Genomic DNA, 17,948 nt, shown 5'->3' with positions numbered 1-17,948 from the left:
AGGGATCCGAGGTGAGATTGAAATCCACTCCACAAGGCCATTTGTGATGTGGATGTAAGAATGTGTGATGCCTAATTCATAATGTAGAATGCCTTCAGGACCTGAAGGAATACTGTGCCTCTTGCATTCATCCCAAAACAATATCCAAATTCAATAGAGATGGCAATGAGAAGACAAAGAGGGAGAGTGTTTTGAGTAACTGATGGGTAAGAGGAATTCTCTAAAGGTTTCAAGTAAAGCATCCTTGTGGAAACTAAAGTGGCCATGCTGTAGCTGTGAATGTCTACACGAATTGCTGTCTGTCTCTCCGTGTTAGCCCTGCAATAGACTAGCAACCTGTCCAGGGTGTACTCCATGTCCTCTTCTATGATGGCTAGGATTACCCTCCCACAGTTTAGAAAATAAAGGTTGGAAATTCTTAGAGCAAAATACTACTACAAACCTAATGCATATGTGTCATTAAGCTGCACACAAACAGCTCTGCTCATCAAAGTATCCAAATCCTCAGGCCCAGGCTTAAATAACCACTGATAACATCACTATGACATCATAACAGAGCCAGAGATGACCTAATGCACCTCTTTTGACATTCAGTATAGCCTCCATGTCCACGAAAATCAAATAGACCGACTGTTTGAGCATAATATTGGTTAATTGAACTGCACAGTATTGTAAAACAGAGTTTGATGCATGATTAAGAAGCAATTTACTTAAAAATATATGTTAAAATAACTGATTCTTTTTAAGCTGGTAATATTGATCAGTTCATTGGCTGTGGTTGAAGGAGACGAAAAACAAAAAACACTGCAGGAAACACAGATGCAAGCACACAGTCAGTGTAGAGGAAGAAAAACCAATAATGTCATCATAATAACTGATAATCTATAAAATCTAAACATGCCCGTGACAGCAAAGACACTCGGTGGTGGTATGATTGCATTACGAAAAAAGGCGGTTTGCTTTTTTTTTCATACACCAACAGCGGCTCATAAAGCTTTCTGTTCATATTCCAGCGCCTTCACAGTTTGCATGCATTTGACAGCAGATGAGATCAGAAGAATTAAATGATGAATGACTATACTTGTAAAATCTTTTAAAAAAAGAAAGAAATGCTGATAATTCATAACAGTAATTTTCGGCATTCTGTATCAAATCACCGCGTACTCCGAGCACTCGGAAGGAGAAAGGAAAAAAAAACACTTCCACGCACACACTGTAATATATTTTCTTCATCTTCTTGAAGCAGAAGCAGAATACTGCCACGTTGCGCAGATAATGATCCCGATGTCAGATGATGCATTGTATCAATTTCAGATGGCTGCTCGGCTCATGCAGAAGGAACGAACAATTAAATCACAACCTTTAATAAAACATAAGGAAAGCAATACAGTATGAAAAAACTCCATCTGCCCACCATAAGGCAAATAATCCCCATCCCACCAACACCATCACCAAAAAAAGTGATGAGAAGTTATAAGTAAAATGTCGTTACTTTAATTAGACTCTGTGGGCTTTTTTTTTTTTTGGACTTTGTGCTGTCTGATATTTTCCTAAAAAGTAAAGTTCCTGTGACCCCAAAATGGAGAGTGTTTTCCTCCTCTGGAATAGTGAGGATGGCTGTGGCCTGCTGCACAAAGAGGCGGCTTAATTAGGCTTTTGTTCATGGAAATGATGAAATACCTTCCAGTAATTATCAGACACAGTGGCAGTAGTGGTCACGCTAAAATGGGAAAACAGCAGAATGCGCTAACCTGCAGCTTCTTCAGGCATACAGTAAATATCTTTCCACTCTAGGTGTTCAAATGTTTCTCTAATTGGTGTGATTCAAACAGCAAGGGTTCAGCTTTAATGAAGCGGAGTGACGAGGTGATAAAGCTCTGCAATGTTAGCGTTACTTTGCTACATTAATGGGTGTGTATCTGTATAATAATCACACACACATACCTGTAGCATGTGTGTGTCGATAAAAATACACACCTCCTCTGGCCCCGGGGCCCCCTGCATTGGCTTCAGGAAGTGTTTATTACAAAAGTTTGCAAAAAGTGTGCATGTTCGCTGATATAGCCACCTACCACTCGTGTTACTGAATTGCATTTTTATTGGATCAAACTTTGCAGATGTCTGCATTACAAGCCTGTTTTGTTTTATTTTAAACTCTAATTTAAAGTTTTGAGGGCAGAAGTTGAGTTTCCACACTTGAAATTTTAAATTCTCCCAGTGTTCTTACTCATAGATGCCAAGGTTGATCTTTTTGACCTTATTACTGTTATTACTAACTCACAGCAGAAATGAGAAAATGTATTGGCAAGATATTCTTACATAAATACACAAAAGACCTTTGCCTCCAAAAATATTATTTAAATCAAGAACGGTCAAACTATGTGTGCATGAAGATGCAGACGTTGCTTTAATCGAAATAACAGTTTTAATGCTAAAATGCAATTATGGTTGTTATCCTTGAAATTTTTAGCGAATAAATGTTATGCTTGATTAATTCCTGATTTCTCAAAGAGGGCCAGTGTGCTCAAATTTGGGCATAAAAATATGTGTGGCACAATTTAAAGAGAAAATAAACAGGTTTACCCACAGTATAAGAGTTACTGCAAGAAGACTTGCAAGAAACACACTTTTTCTGCTATGTTAATTAGTAATTTAAACCATTATATACACACTTTGTAGTATGATATGTTACAGTTTACTGAACTTAGACCCCTAGCATTATACAATGTCAGTGGACAAATTAAAACCAAAAAGATTATCGCAGCACTTTAGCAGAACGTAGGAAAGAGATCAGGGAGAAAAACCATATTGCACATTGACAGCATGTGCAATTACAAGTATTGATCCCCAGTGCTGGAGAATGCATTTCCTCTGTGTCTGAATCTATTAGAAGGTGAAGCTGTTCACCAGAACAGGTGGACAGAGGCCTGGCAGCACATCCCCGACAGAGCTGCAGTGATACCGAACAGGGTTGTGATAAGAGCGACTGGCAGCTGCTTGCGTGAGATTAGCATCTCCAGAGTCACTGATTGTCACCTCTCGCACAACGACTTGAACAGCAAATAAACATTTATCCAAACCATCATATTATTTCACGCACAGCACAGCTAAGTACATTACTAATTCAATAGCTGATGCAGCAGTCACAGCAAAACAGAAATGTTTACAGGCTGAACTTGTGACACGCAGTGGAAAATGTTAACCTGAGAGACTGGAAATTCTTCAAAACAACAGTCTGCTTCAAGTGTCTTCTTCGGGTTTCACATGACTGGAGGGAGGAGAAGTGGCGGGAGTAGTAGGTGAAGGGAAGAGGTGCAGCGTGTTTCTGAGGAGCTACAGAAGGTTTTTCTACTTTAAGCATATGGCTCCGAGACTTGTTTATGTGGGAAGCCCTGAATAATGAATTTATAATGAGAGCTAGACTTTGGACGTTTTGCACTGCTCTCTTTTCCCCACAGGGTAGATGATGTCTAGGTTTTTCTGCCTGATTATGTGGAATAAAGTCAATCGAAATAATAAAAACACAGTTTCACTTCTTTGTCTACTCGGCTCATTAACTAGCACATTTCGGCAATGGCTACAGCTCTGGCAAATCACTTTATTGGAAGCAATACTGATAATGAATAGACTTAGTAAAAAACACACACGCAAAAAAAAGCATTGTGGTCCATTGTCAGTAATTACATAACCAGCACAGATTTACCAGATGGCTGATATTGAAGAGACAAAAAGTTGTTTACTCACATCTTTGGCGCTGCCAGTAAAGATGCCCTGGGAGGGCCAAAGAGCGTGGCTTCATGTTGCACAACATGTATCAAAGTTTTGGGGTTTTTGTCTGTTTATATTTCACCCAAGAACCATTTCTCTGTAATAGGCCCCGTGCTTTCCACATTCTCGGCTTGGTGTATTGTGAATGCTCTAGTTGTGTTGCTGCAAGAAAATTCCACAAAAAGGTTTGATGAATTCTGCTTGGTCTCTCACAAAATATAATGGCTTTGACCACTGACCTGGATTTTCCTCTGTAACTTTGTTCATCCCGTCCCTGAAAACCTCCAGATAAGCGGCCTTCCAGTTGCAACTCTACCCGAACAGTTACATCACCTTAACATCTTTTATAACAACTTTCATTCCAAACTAAAATGCTGAAAAGAAACCATTTTCACTGGTTTCATCTTTATTTTTCATAATATGAAAGAGCGTCTATCAGTGATTAACATCGGAAAGTAAAATCACTAAACCTCTCTGGCCTTTCATTCCACTTAAAGTAGACTCTGCTGCATTACTTAAATAGACTGTAATCCACAGAGAGAAGAAGTTCAGGGGACATTAAGTTAGCAATACACACGTAATACATACGTAAATCCTGATAATGCTCAGTTATGTCACATATTATGACACAGAAGCACAGTGATGTGACAAGTGAAAAGTGAGGCAAAGAAAGACATAAAGTACTGTGCAAAAGTCTTGAGCTGGAATTAATTTCTTTATATTTCACTTTGAAGAAGTCAGACATTGTCTTGAGTGGTAGTTCTCCAGGCTTCCTGAAAGTCTTTCAGTGTTTTTATTTTGACAAAATTTAAGGGAAACTGGACAAGTGCTGGAAAAACAAATAAAGAATACGCCTGAAAAAAGAATGTCCATAGCAGGTGGTAGATGACCAATATCAAAAAGTCATGTCCTGAAGAAAAAGGGAAAAATCCAGCAAAGACCTGATGCAGGACCTACGAAAATTCAGCTGGACCATCGGTGGATCCATCAACTGTTTGCTGAAGCCTCATCAGAAATGATCTCTGTGGAAGAGTGCTTGTCAAGGAGACATTCTTAAGGAAGGGAAGCGGGGAGAAAAGGCTGAGTTATGCCAAATTACACAAGAACTGGACCGAAAATCCGTGACAACATGTCTTCTAGAGTGACGAATCCAAGTTTGAAATTCTTTGTTCAAATTGTCAGCAATAAGCTTGAACAAAGGTGGTGTCACGGTCTGGCTGGGGCAGACCGTATGTGTTGCAGGGAAGGACTCAAGCGCAGACCAAAACGTGGTGTGGATTAACAAAACAAGCCGTTTAATAAGGCAAGAAACAAGGGTACAAAATAATAGGGCATGGGTGAAAACTAAACAATAACCTAAACTGGGTGAACTAATAACAAAACATGAAAAACCTTAACCATAATGAACTGACATGGGTACCTGGAGATGAGACATGGATGAGCAGACGACCTGACAATGACATGCAGAAAACAAAGGGCTTAAATACATACATGAGGTGATCAGGGGAAGTGGAGACACATGGGGGAAACAGCTGACAGACATAAACCTAATGACAGGACCAGGAGAGGAAAGCTAAATACAATAAACAAAGAACACATGACATTGTCAGAATAAAACAGGAAATACTAAAACATGACAACACAACTTAACAGACCTAATATGTGATGAATAAATACAAAACCCCAAAACATAGAAAACCCAGGAATAATAACTGCCTAAACTAAAGGCAGATAGGAAATAACACAAACTAAATCACATAACAAAATGAGACAAATACAAACATGAACTCAGAGCGCTGGGTCAGAGACCCAGCCTGTGACAGGTGGAGGCTCTGGCATGGTTTGGGGCTGCAAATGAGCCAGGGGTTTGGGGGACTGTGTCAAAACTGATGGAATTGTGAATTCAGAAAAGTACCAACAGATTTTTTTATCCATCATGCTTTACCATCTGGAAGGGGTCTGAACTCGGTTGCATTATCAGCCATGGATTGGCCTCCCAGGAGCCTGGGTCGCAACATTACTGAAGCAGTGTGGGACCCAGACAGACAGAGAACAGAACAGAAAGGCAGTCAACATCCAAAGAAGAGCTTTGAATGTCCTTCAAGAAGTTTGGAGAGCTACTTAAAGAAATGACAAGAAAGCTCCCTAAGAGAGTTCAGACTGTGCTGAAGCATAAAGACTGTCATACCAAATGTTAACTTTCAAGCTCATTAGAATTGTATAAACTGTTTTTCCCTTGTGTATTGTTGCCCAGGTTTCATTAAATCACTGCACCTACTTCCCAAATTATAAAGTCATGAAGTGTGGTTCATGACTTTTGCACAGCAGTGAATATTCTAACAGGACACTTTTTATTTGACTACTTGCTTGTAATCCAATAATAAAACTAACACCACAGTTATATAGCAAATGAATCATCCAGTGTTAATTCCTGACCTAAAAAAGCACCTGCAACTACAACCCAGAGACCCACTATAGATGAGAGTAATTATGGCATGACCTATTTAACCACCTCTGTCAAACATCCGTCTGTCACGTGGAGTCCTGTCTCTCCTGCCTGTGTTCTTTTTTTTTCTTCCAAAGATCAAATTTGATTTGAAAGACAATATGTTCTCGTAACTGAATTGCAGTATTTTCATTTTATTTTAATCACCAACCGAATAAAAAGATAGTGAGAAACGGGAGGGAAAATGCCCTTCCTGAATAATAGATGGGCTAAATTGCTGGGGGACAGATTATCATTTTAGAAACTGAATTATTGAGATAATTATTGCGCAGAGCAGACCACTGACTGCAAGAGCGGGTCATTGGGGATAAATAAGGTGTGTGTGTGTGTGTGTGTGTGTGTGTGTGTGTGTGTGTGTGTGTGTGTGTGTGTGTGTGTGTGTGTGTGTGTGTGAGTGAGTGAGTGAGTGAGTGAGTGAGAGAGATAGACATGTATGATCCAGATGACAGCGGGAGAAACAGGCTGAAACGAAAACATGAAACACGCTCTCCACGTTCAAACGAACTAAACGCGTACACGAGCCGCTCTCTTTGCTCTTGCTGATACTGTAAAGTGGTGGGAGCTGTCCCCGGTGCTGAATCTGTGGGACACACACACACACACACACACACACATTATCTCTCTCTCAGCCACAAATTGCTGCAACTTTCTGATCTCTGCATCCACCCGCAGCATGTGTGTGTGAGTGTGTGCATGTGTGTGAGAGAGAGTCTTTAGGTGTACCCTAAACAAAACAAAACACAGCTGGCTCTGCTGGCACCCCGCCATGCAAAGCAACACCCCCAACTCCCAAACCACTACCATCTACAAATCAGCGTTTTCCAGATTAATATCACACGGGGAGAAATGACAAACAGCCAAAGCCATGAAAGATTTAACACGTGGGAGTCCGCGAGCGAAATGGGTTTCATCTCTTGAATGTGACGCGGATTCCGGAGCCTTTTAAACGGGGGCAGCGCGACCCCCCCTCCCTTCCCACCGGTTGTGATGCAGTGAGAGCGGCTCTGCGCAGAACCGGGCACGCTGTATAAAAACCTGCCGCACTTGCAGAGACGGAGTACAACAACAAGGGGGACACTGGCGAAAGTCACTGCGGCTCATAAAGCACAGAATTAAAGACGATAATAAATAAAAAGTGAAGCCCGGCGCAGACGGCGACATGCGGGCCGCAAAGAGAGAAATCTGCTGGAAACTTTTTCTATTTTCCTGCGTCTTCTTGGAGAGCTCGTCTCAAGACTTTGGCGGACAGACGCAGTTCATTTGCACGTCCGTACCCAAGGATATGGACATATGCTCGGCCACCTTGCAGAACAGTGTGCCGGGAGAGGACTTGAAGGCCACGGTTATGCAGCTGCGGGAGACGGTTTTACAGCAGAAGGAGACGATCATGAACCAAAAAGAGACTATCAGAGAGCTCACCTCGAAGTTGGCTCGGTGTGAGAGCCAGAGCGGCGCAGACCTCGGGGACGCGCGGCCCGGGGGCAGGAGGAAAGAAGCGGGGACCAAAAATACGATGGGGGACGTGTCCAGAGGCCCCGCGGACACTTTGACGCAACTATCACAGACTTTACAGTCGCTGAAGCAGAGATTAGAGAATCTGGAGGTAGGGCTGCAGTTTCCGGGGAGAATATAAACACTTTTGCGTACAGCTCGTTTTGCGACAAATAAGATGGAAAACATACAAAAATTATAATAAAACAATAGGTTAACAAGTCTAGATTATTAAAATTAATTCGCAGTGTGAACATAAATGAACATAAAAACATTCTTTGCGTAGGTTAAATTGCTCGTTCAAGTTTACGGCAGTGACCCTCCAAAATAAAATATAATCTGGAATCTGAACCTTTTTCACCTAAATGCGCACTTTTTACCCCCTGACAGCAATTCAGCAGAAGCAACAACTCGGTGCAGGCAAACAGCCTGAAAGACCTTCTCCAAAGTAAAATCGATGACTTGGAGAAGCAGGTGCTGTCCCGAGTGAACGGCATCGAAGAGGGCAAACCCGGACTCCGCAATGAGACAGAGCAGCGTGGGAGAGTGGAGTCCACACTCACATCGCTACACCAGAGGATCACCGACCTGGAGAAAGGTAAGTGGAAAGAGTTGGTGGTGGATTAGTTGTAAGCAATATGGGCTGGGGACTGTAACGATCAAGCAATCATAAGAAAATTGATTTAAAAAATGGAAAGTCAAGAGGAGGGGGGGGGGTCCAATCTAGGATAGTGGGCTACATTATTATATATCCGATTTAATGTTGAGCACAAAGCCGGTGGGACAGTGTATATCCCGCAGTTTTCAACTCCCACTCTGGCCAGATTAGACCATTTCAAACATGCACTAAGTGACCTGCCACCGCCATTTGCTCCAAGAGACACACGAGAATTTACAACATCCGCTCACTCGCTCTCTTTCGCTTTTTTCTTTTTCTTTCTTCCTTTTTTCCGGAAGAACCGTCTACGGCGATTTCTGTTAAATATAGTCAATGAGGTGCGGGCAAATATGAAAAGAAGAGATGGCCGTTAACAGCGTTACCACTCCTGTGATGGATTTAGCACGCGAGATTAAAACAAATCTGGCGCGTCACCATTGTGGATGTGTTGTGTAACGTATAATTCCCAGTTAATATTCCCAGGATGTGAGCACTAGGAATGATATATCTGTGTGGGGTAGAACACGTCCTCTAAAACGAGTTCAAGCCTGTTTTCCTGTTTCTTCTACGGCAGGTCAGAGAGAAAACAGGCCGCTGGATAAATTTCAGCTCACGTTCCCACTGAGGACCAACTACATGTACGCAAAAGTGAAAACGAGTTTGCCAGAGATGTATGCCCTCACCGTGTGCATGTGGCTCAAGTCCAACGCCTCCCCGGGAGTGGGCACACCTTTCTCCTACGCAGTTCCTGGACAAGCCAACGAGCTGGTTCTCATAGAGTGGGGGAACAATCCAATGGAGATTCTAATAAATGACAAGGTACGAGAAAAACGCAGGAAAAATCGAATAACACTCGATTTTTTTTTAGACTGTAAGACATTCTCGTTTCCACTGTAGGTCTGATAATTCCTGCATTTGAACTTTTTAAAGGTAGCAAAGCTGCCATTTCTCATCAACGACGGAAAGTGGCATCATATCTGCGTGACTTGGACAACTCGTGATGGTGTTTGGGAGGCTTTTCAAGATGGTGTCAAGAGGGGGAGTGGAGAAAACCTGGCTCCGTATCATCCCATCAAATCTCAGGGCCTGCTGATCCTTGGCCAGGAGCAGGTAAGCAGTAAGCACAGCCTGGTTTTAATGCTCCACACCTGCCAGTCGAAAGAAGCACCTTTTAAAAAAAATGTTATTTCTCATGATTTAGTAACACACAACAAATCATACATTATAGTATTTTATGTTGTATTACAACAAAATGTAAGCAGCTGGATAATTTGTATTCATTGAGCCTTAAAAATTGAATACTTTAAATTTGATAAGGTTAGAGCTCATCAAAAAATCCCACTGGATTGGCAAATAAACATCCAAATAGTTAAAGAGACTGTGGTTTCTCTTCACGAAGCAGGCTCATCATCCTTTATTATATCAAACTGTGTTTGCCACAGGACACGCTTGGAGGAGGGTTCGATGCCACGCAAGCTTTTGTAGGAGACCTGGCAAATTTTCACATCTGGGATCGTAAACTGTCCGTGGGAGAAATTTACAATCTAGCGACATGCAGCAGCAAAGCGCAAGTGGGCAACGTTTTTGCATGGATGGAGACCAGCCTCGATATTTATGGAGGTGCCTCGAAGTGGACATTCGAAGCCTGTCGCCAGCTCAACTGAACTGAACTGCAGGGAAGAGAAGCTCAGTGGTTTTTGCTAAAACCAGTGTTGTCACGGCCTCGGTAAACTCATTCAAAAGGTCAGCCAATCTGAGGAGATTGTGTCAGTGAATAGCGTCTGGGTTGTCATAGATATTTGAAAACATCACTTGTGGGCAGTTTGATAGATATTTTACCAGATTCTCACGTGGGATGGGCCACTGAAAAATAAAAGGGGAGCGCTCCGACACCCTGTGGTGCTTGAATGCGCATCCGGGAGGAGCAGGTGATGCCATTCTAGTGAGCAGAGGTCGCCCTCAGAGACCAAAATGACAGGCCAGCATCAAAAATACAGTAAGAGGTTAATGTAGTTTTTAGAGAACAGATGTCGCACTAGTCAACAAAATGACTGAGTCCTTCATATGTCTTTTTTCTGTCTCGACTGCCAGCGATTTTCACTGTGAAAAAAGGCCAGGTGGACTTTTGTTTTTTTGAAAGGACTGCGCTCTTCAAGAGGTTACGAACTAGACAACATTGTTTCTCTGTCACTCTTCTTTCTCTAACCACACCTGCTTGACGTGATTTGTCTGAAGAATGATGTATATTTATTGCCAATGTTTGAGCCTGAGTGCCTTGGGCTGTTGAAAAATATCTCAGCACATCCATGATCATTTGCAGAGCGTTTCTGTGTTTGTATTTATTTTCGTGTAAATTATTTTCCAAGGGGGCATTTCCTGTGACACTTTAAATTGAGGAAGGGTCAGATTGCTTATGGTAAAATGCAAATCACTGATGCCAATGGCACATTTTACAGATGCTTGTACTTCAGTCGTAATGTTTCCTGTACAGTAACAGCATGTCTTAACTTCTGTAATGCTGCGTCAGCATCTATGATCTCTGCTTTTACTATTCTACCTTTGGGTTGAGGTTTTATACTGTATTGTTATATGCTTAAAGCATGGCAACACTGACAGATGAAAAAAAGTTCTAGTTTTTGTAATAAATTGTGATACTTGAATCAAATACAGGTGTACATATATAATTATTTTTACACAAAAGACATAAAAAGTGAATTTTGAAACATTCAATTAACTATTATTTACATATGCTACAAAGTCACAACAACAGTCACCCCGAGGTGCTTTATAGACTCTATAGACTCTAAAATAATACAGAGAAATCTAATGACCCTCTACGAGGAAGCACTTGGTGACAGTGGAAAGGAAAAACTCCCTTTTAAGAGGAAGAAACCTCCAGCAAAACCAGGCTCAGGGAGGGGCAGCCATGAGCACCAAACAACAAAAGCATAACATTTTTCATGTTTAAGATCTACAACTTCTAAAAATATATAACTTAATAAACATGACAGACATTAAATGTTGCCTATATGGTGTATGTGCCATGTACGTTTAGCAAATGGCCCATTAACTTTGAACTGAATGTTTTGTTTTAAAGCTATATTCCTAGCTATGTGCAAAAGATTGCAAATATAGAACTGTTAACAGATTTTAGGGCTGGTAATTACACAACATAAATAGCTCTGAACATTATTTTATTCATTGCTTAGTTATCAATTGGCCAACTGAGTTAAAACATACAGAGAAAAGCTTAATCCAAAAGTTTAGTTTTTGATTTTGGCCCATCAGGCGGCCAGATATACTCAGTTTACAGTTTAAGCAAAAAATCTCATAATTTAAAAGGTGAAAAAAAATTATGAATATTAATGGATTATCCAGATAGTTGCAACAAATAATTTCAGGCCAAAATCTTTTTGTTTTTACAAATTTATAGACATGTTAACAGTACGAAGATAAAATGCTAGCAAGAGCAAAAAGCTGACCAGCTTAAACGTAGGATTGATTTTTCATTTAAAACACTTAACTGTCAACATAACAAAAACATCTTCAAAAGTGAACCAGAGATTACAATTAAACGGTTCTCCTCCCAAAAGGTCCCGTTACGCCTCTAAAAAGTATCCTTCTGTCATCACTCAATACAAACAAAGCAACAAAGCAGATTTATTAAAGGTTCAGTGATTAAAGCTTTGGATTTTTCAATTGATTCCCACAAAATTTGTAAGGGACCTTAAAAAATCTAAATCATTAAATGATTCTTTTTTTGTGTGGTGTTCATAAAATCCAGTACAAATCCATTTAAACCAAGATTGAATTGAAGATAAACTACGTTAGATATAATGTCAGGCACTGTATTCTGTTCTCATCATAAATATTCCTTATACAGTAATCTCACTGTCATTTACATATCATGAGGACAAATATATTATGAAACATCACTTGAAAAGACAAGAACATCATCTGTTTGTTGGACTTGAAGGATTGAACAGAGAGCATTGAGAAAGTGAACTTCCTCCAAGTTTCAAAAACACCATCTTGCTTTATTGAAGAATCAATCTCCAGGTTGTGAAGTTCAAGGAAACCTCTGCTGTTGACTGCTTACATCAGTGTCTAGACTAAAGGGAAATAACTTGTGGAAAGTATCATATAGACACGCTCATACTTGCACATGTAGTGCAAACACGTGACTGTTTCTGTCAAGTAAAGGTTGTTGCAGAAGTTATGCATCTGTCTATACAGTTTCTCTCCAAACGAATTATAGCTGACACTGCTCAGAGATTAAGTCCTAAGAGTGTTGTTTCTGAGGTCATTTAGTCCCACAGCTGTCAGGTCATGCGTCCCACAAATTGATTTCTATTCTGTATCCTTTAGATAGGGACCAGCTTTAGCTTGTACCAAGTACACAGGCTTTGCAGACAGCTACTCTGACATAAATGAGATTGGATTTCAATAACGAGCTAAAGGTTCTTCACAATCACAGGACGGGAACAGTACATCCAGACACATAATGAAACACACACAGGCATTCACACAGTATAAACTCTTGCCGCGTGGCCCCTGGAGTCTTCGTTAGAAATCGACTCCTACTCTCTTACCCACATCCACCTGGCCCCGTTGATCCACAGACCACATCAGTCCGATTCAGGTCATTTTTTCTTGACCCAAATCTTGCCCCAGATATCGTCAGGTATATATTTGGCACAGCAAGATAATAGCCAGCCTGTTGACCTCTCCCCAGCTTTCCTGAGCCTTAATTGGTTTGCGTCTGCATGCACTCCACTGCAAATTAGCTCAGAGGAAATGTCAGATATAAGGCGATTCACTTTCCACCATATCTGGCTCCTCTTACTTCAATGTTTTGGCCTTCGTAAATCCATCACATGTGACTGATGATTTAAACTTTTTCATGAAGAATTATGTGTTAGTGTCCTTGTTGTATAATTGCACAGTGAAGATGCAGACAGAGCTGCAATATTTTTACAAACAGAAAATCAGTATTTGGTGATGGCATTGTAGACAACAAGGACATCTGGTATTGGGTGCACTTCATTCAGTTCTGTGAAATTATTAAATTCATTTCATTTCATACATTTCACTCACACACTATAAACGAACATTTCTGTTCACAATTTAAATCCTAGCATAGAAGCTAAGTTTTAGATCTTCATCTAGTGAAAAGTGGCACAGAAATGCAACGATACACTTAAGGTGTGTAGAGAAATATTAATGGTTGTGGGTGTGTCTGACTCGTTCATTGGCTAACAGCTTGTGTTTTTTCCAGTCTTTAGCTGATTAGCATGAGGTTTCATACCACAGATAATCTACTTAAATGTTACAGTATGCTAAAGATTTACAAAAACAGACTTAATTTTTTTATTCAAAATTACCCAAAATGCTATGTTAGGCATAATGCAATTCAAAAGTACAGTAATCACAGGACATTTTTCAGTAATGCAGTAGTGTAATACATTTCTTTACTAAATTCAGTAATTATATTCCGGTTACCATTGTGCTGTTACTTGTGTTGCAAAGGTTCTTCAGTTATCAGGACAACAGGTGGATAGAAAGAAAAAAAAAATCAAATGGGTCTTCTTCTTGCACACCTGAGTTTGGTTTGTGTGCAATAAGGATGGCAAACTTTTAAGGAGTGAAGAAACAAGCATTACTTTTGTTTTTATATAAGGAAAGAACAAGAGTAAGATATTAAAGTGCAAATTGCATCAAGGACAGATAAAAAAAACTTGCATTATACTCAGTCACAGCATGTTCTTTGCAAGCATCTGGAGACAAGTTGTTAACGCGAAGCTAGCAAAGAAGCCAGACTGACGTTAAAGCTGAGTGTACGCTGACCCCAGCTCAGCAGCCAGAGCCTGACCTCCCACAAGTAACAGAGACCTTGATGAGCAGTCAGGCTTGTATGTAGCTTCCATTTCCACCTGTACGTATTTCCACAGTAGAATCACTGTGGCAATTGCTTTAAAGTCTAATTTGGGTGATTATTAACTTTGCTTTGTGTTGCTGGCTTTGTGTTAGAATACGTGTTTGTGTCGGCATGTTGCAATGTAGCTCAGTTTTATATTGTTAACTAGTAATTATGTAACAGTGCATTTCAGACCTCGTTAAAGAGGGACGTGAAAGTAATGTAACAAGCAGTGTAATGAATTACTTTATCTGGGGAGTAATTAAAGAACATACTGTATAACCTTTAGCAAAAGTAATGACACCCACAGTGCTTCCATATTTTTTATCCTCTGCACCATCCATCCTGGACAAAGAACCCTTTTCACTTCAAGGATTATCACTCAATGAAATGAGCTGACTTAGAAACCAGAAAGGAGCTTTCAGTGGAATTGTAGAGCAAAAATAGCAGAGGTGGAAGCTGGAAGTGCTGAAAGTGATCTGGAGGTGCAGAAGGAGGTTATCTTGAAGGGAGAAGTGGTTACAATTCCAACCAAGTAAGAATTTCACTTTTCTTTGAGCAGTTTTGAATCAAAGTACTGAACATAAAGGTTCATAGAAGACAGTCAGTAGATTAGAGTCATTCCAGTTTGTCCTCTGGGGACCATGAGTGTCTCGATACTAAATGTCACTGTAATCTAGTACATAGTTATGAACATATTTCAGGCTATTAAACATAAATAATAAGCTTAAAGAATAAAATAAAATAAAACATCTCTATCAGGTACAAAAACATTTTATATCCTTAAACTGCTAAATTAGTGTATTTGCTGTTATGTGAAAAATGTCCATTTGGGTTAAGTTTTGATGAATTTATTCAAACTACTCTGACTACTGCCAGAATGAAAACAAAGCCACTGTAGCAGTTGCACAGTGGAAAAAAATCCCACACCATAACACCGCTCACTGTGCTTTATACTTTAAGGAAAACACAAGAAATGTCTCATCAAGTGGCTAATGAAAAATTCATGACGACAGATCTGAAAAACAAACAAAAGCCCAATGTGGGCCTGAGAGAAATTTAGCTGGCCCACTGATGCTGAGTAAGAGCTGTTTTTGCTGGGGAAAAAAAGTAATATTGATGACACAGGCAATCTGTTGATGAATGCTGCTGAGAGGAATGCATTTTTAATGGAAAAAAGATTCATCACACAAATAGGAAAACTGTGATACTGAGAGTTTTTATTTTTTTCCATCCCTGTAAAGAAATTAGTTTTTGTAGCACTTGCTGCAAAAGTGCTGATACTATTTTTATTTTAAAGCGGGGTGGTCATCTCCCAAATTTCAGATTTTTAAATTTAATCTCAGAGTTGCTACGAAGAACATCCCGTTGTTACACATCTGAAAGCTCTGACTGTCTGTGAAGTGGACAAACTCTTCATCCATAACAGGTTGTTGTGCAAGTGTTTTAAAGGCTGCTGTTAGCAGAGCATTAGTTGTTTAGCATACAGTCAAAGAGGATTTTGGCTTACTTGGAGAGAATATACATGAGGCACACATCCATCTATACTTGTCTTTAATCTCACAGCTACTTCAGCAGTCAGGGTAGTGCCCCTCAATGCATAATTGATTTCTCCCAACATGGGATATTCCGTTTCACATCATCAACCAATGTGTCTCTGTCCAAATGTATACAAAAATGTCCTTCCTCTGGGCAAACACAAACGCAAACTACTGTTTCTTTAATGCTTTCTTGAAGTGTTTGCCAGATATCTGAGAGGGAGAATTATTTTTGATTGTCTTAAGTATCAAAGCTTTAGCTGCCCAGCTTTGATTCAACCCGCTGCACATACTAAAAACAAAACACTGATGGAAAATGTATTATGATCGTTTCCTCAGGTGATTCCACGGGCTACAGTTGAGTCAAGCTGACTTATGCTAAGATAACTATGCTACAAACTAAAGCTTGACGGAAACAATTCTCATACTGATTTATTGGACAGAATTCTTTTTGGATACATATAATGGAAGAAAAAAAATAACAGAAGAAAATGATCTCAGTGGAAAGGTGGCTGTTGAGAAGTCATTCTGAAAGAAGTGAAACAGGGAGAAAAGACTGAGGTATACCAGATTACGCAAGAACAGAACTGAAAATCAGTGGCAACAGGTCTGATGGAGTGATGAAGTCAAATTTCAAACTGTTGTCAATATGTACAGAGGAGGTGTGGAGAGAGTGAGCATCTACAGCCATCAGCTTTAGCCTCATAAACTGCATTTTTTAAAAGTGTTTGTACATTTTAACAAAAAACGGCACCTTTTTCTTATTTTTCCAAGAAATAATGAGACTTTTGCACAGAACTGTCTATTTCAGAAAAGAGACATTTACATTTCAAAGGCCTGCATGCAAACAAAAGAATATACAGTCTATTAAATAAGCAAAGTGAAGCCGATAACTATAATAAGAAAGAAAAGGATCTCAATGAATCAGTCAAACCTTTGGTGACTGACTCGTTTGGCAATCTCACTAAGTCTAAGGTGCAGAAGGATTTAGCAAAAAGAGTGTTTTACTGCTTCTAGTTCAACAATAAAACAGAGACAATCACTCTCTACAGTAATTAAACTCAAAAAATGAATAAGTCAGAGACACAACACTGGTGTTCAACTGAGTCTAAAGCCTGCAGAAAATCTAACTTTCATATAGATTATTAAAAAACCAAGAAGCTGTTTAGCATAACAGCTCCAGGACTCTACTCTAGGGTAATCACAACTTTTGACCTTTCCAAACCCACGAAACATGTGTAGACTAGATAACCTCAGGACCCCCAACGAAGAGCCTGCCAACACATCAGCGTTTAGTAACTTTGGGGATCTTAACTTGGGCGGTGTGTACACCTCCTTGGAGAACAGCTCCTCTTGCCTAAGCGATGACAGAGCAGATTAATTGTGCCTTTCAACACTTCCTGGCTGCCTCCCTTATTTTGGCTTAGATCCAACCTCTGCAGCTCTTGGCTTGCTGCCTTTGCCTTAAGAGTAGAGGTTACACTTTCCTCTCCAGTCATATTGAAATTAGCACCGATATTCACCAGTGTTCAGAGGCGGCCCTGACAATGATAATAAAAGTAGGACTGTTTTTTCATGGGATCAATTTCAAGGAATTTGTTGACTAATCTCTGCATTTAGACTCCAACTACAGATTCAGTTTTGCTGTCCAGATGCTGTCACTAAACCCGAGTGATATTATCATCCACAGGTGATTCTTCCTAACAGTAGAATGTGAAGAATCACGTAAAATTTCACGTGGAAGGCATTCAAGTCAAGGATTTAGCTACTGTAAACAGCTGGATTCGGTTTATTTTCTAAACTATTTGTGTCCGTTTTGATTTTTGTGGGATTCAAGATATATTATTTTGAGAGTGAGAGTGAGATAAAATTTATATCGTATCCCTTGAGTACAGTATTAATGTTTCCCAGTGCTTCTGAGTCCATTTTGTGTCTTCATAAGAGTTGAGCAATAAAACTGTCTTTTTGAGTTTACGTTTTTGTCTCTGAGTCCTGCAATTGGGTCCACCGTCCATCTACGTCACAAAACAGCCAAACTTTGACAATTTTCCCTTTTTTGTTGACATGTTT

General features: G+C 40.0%; 1 protein-coding gene across 1 annotated transcript; it reads left to right on the top strand.

Annotated features, from left to right (window-relative positions):
* Nucleotides 1-7,288: 7,288 nt before the first annotated feature.
* On the top strand, nt 7,289-11,088 carry nptx1l (neuronal pentraxin 1 like). Its single transcript, XM_004560681.3, has 5 exons — nt 7,289-7,877; nt 8,156-8,363; nt 8,998-9,242; nt 9,354-9,533; nt 9,866-11,088. The coding sequence occupies exons 1-5, from the start codon at nt 7,434-7,436 to the stop codon at nt 10,085-10,087; spliced, it is 1,299 nt and encodes a 432-aa protein (XP_004560738.2). The 5' UTR covers nt 7,289-7,433; the 3' UTR covers nt 10,088-11,088.
* The last annotated feature ends 6,860 nt before the right edge of the window (nt 11,089-17,948 follow it).

Source organism: Maylandia zebra, linkage group LG4, assembly GCF_041146795.1.
Source record: "Maylandia zebra isolate NMK-2024a linkage group LG4, Mzebra_GT3a, whole genome shotgun sequence".
In the NCBI taxonomy this organism is placed as follows: Eukaryota; Metazoa; Chordata; class Actinopteri; order Cichliformes; family Cichlidae; genus Maylandia; species Maylandia zebra.
Note: the sequence above shows the minus strand (reverse complement) of the source record. Positions and strands in the feature narration are given on the sequence as shown.

Bases quoted from the DNA above. Each gene is read 5' to 3' on its own strand.
- nptx1l (XM_004560681.3), top strand. From the start codon at position 7,434: ATGCGGGCCGCAAAGAGAGAAATCTGCTGGAAACTTTTTCTATTTTCC. The intron at 7,878-8,155 runs GTAGGGCTGCAG...ACCCCCTGACAG, and splicing joins AGAGATTAGAGAATCTGGAG to CAATTCAGCAGAAGCAACAA. The intron at 9,534-9,865 runs GTAAGCAGTAAG...TGTTTGCCACAG, and splicing joins TGATCCTTGGCCAGGAGCAG to GACACGCTTGGAGGAGGGTT.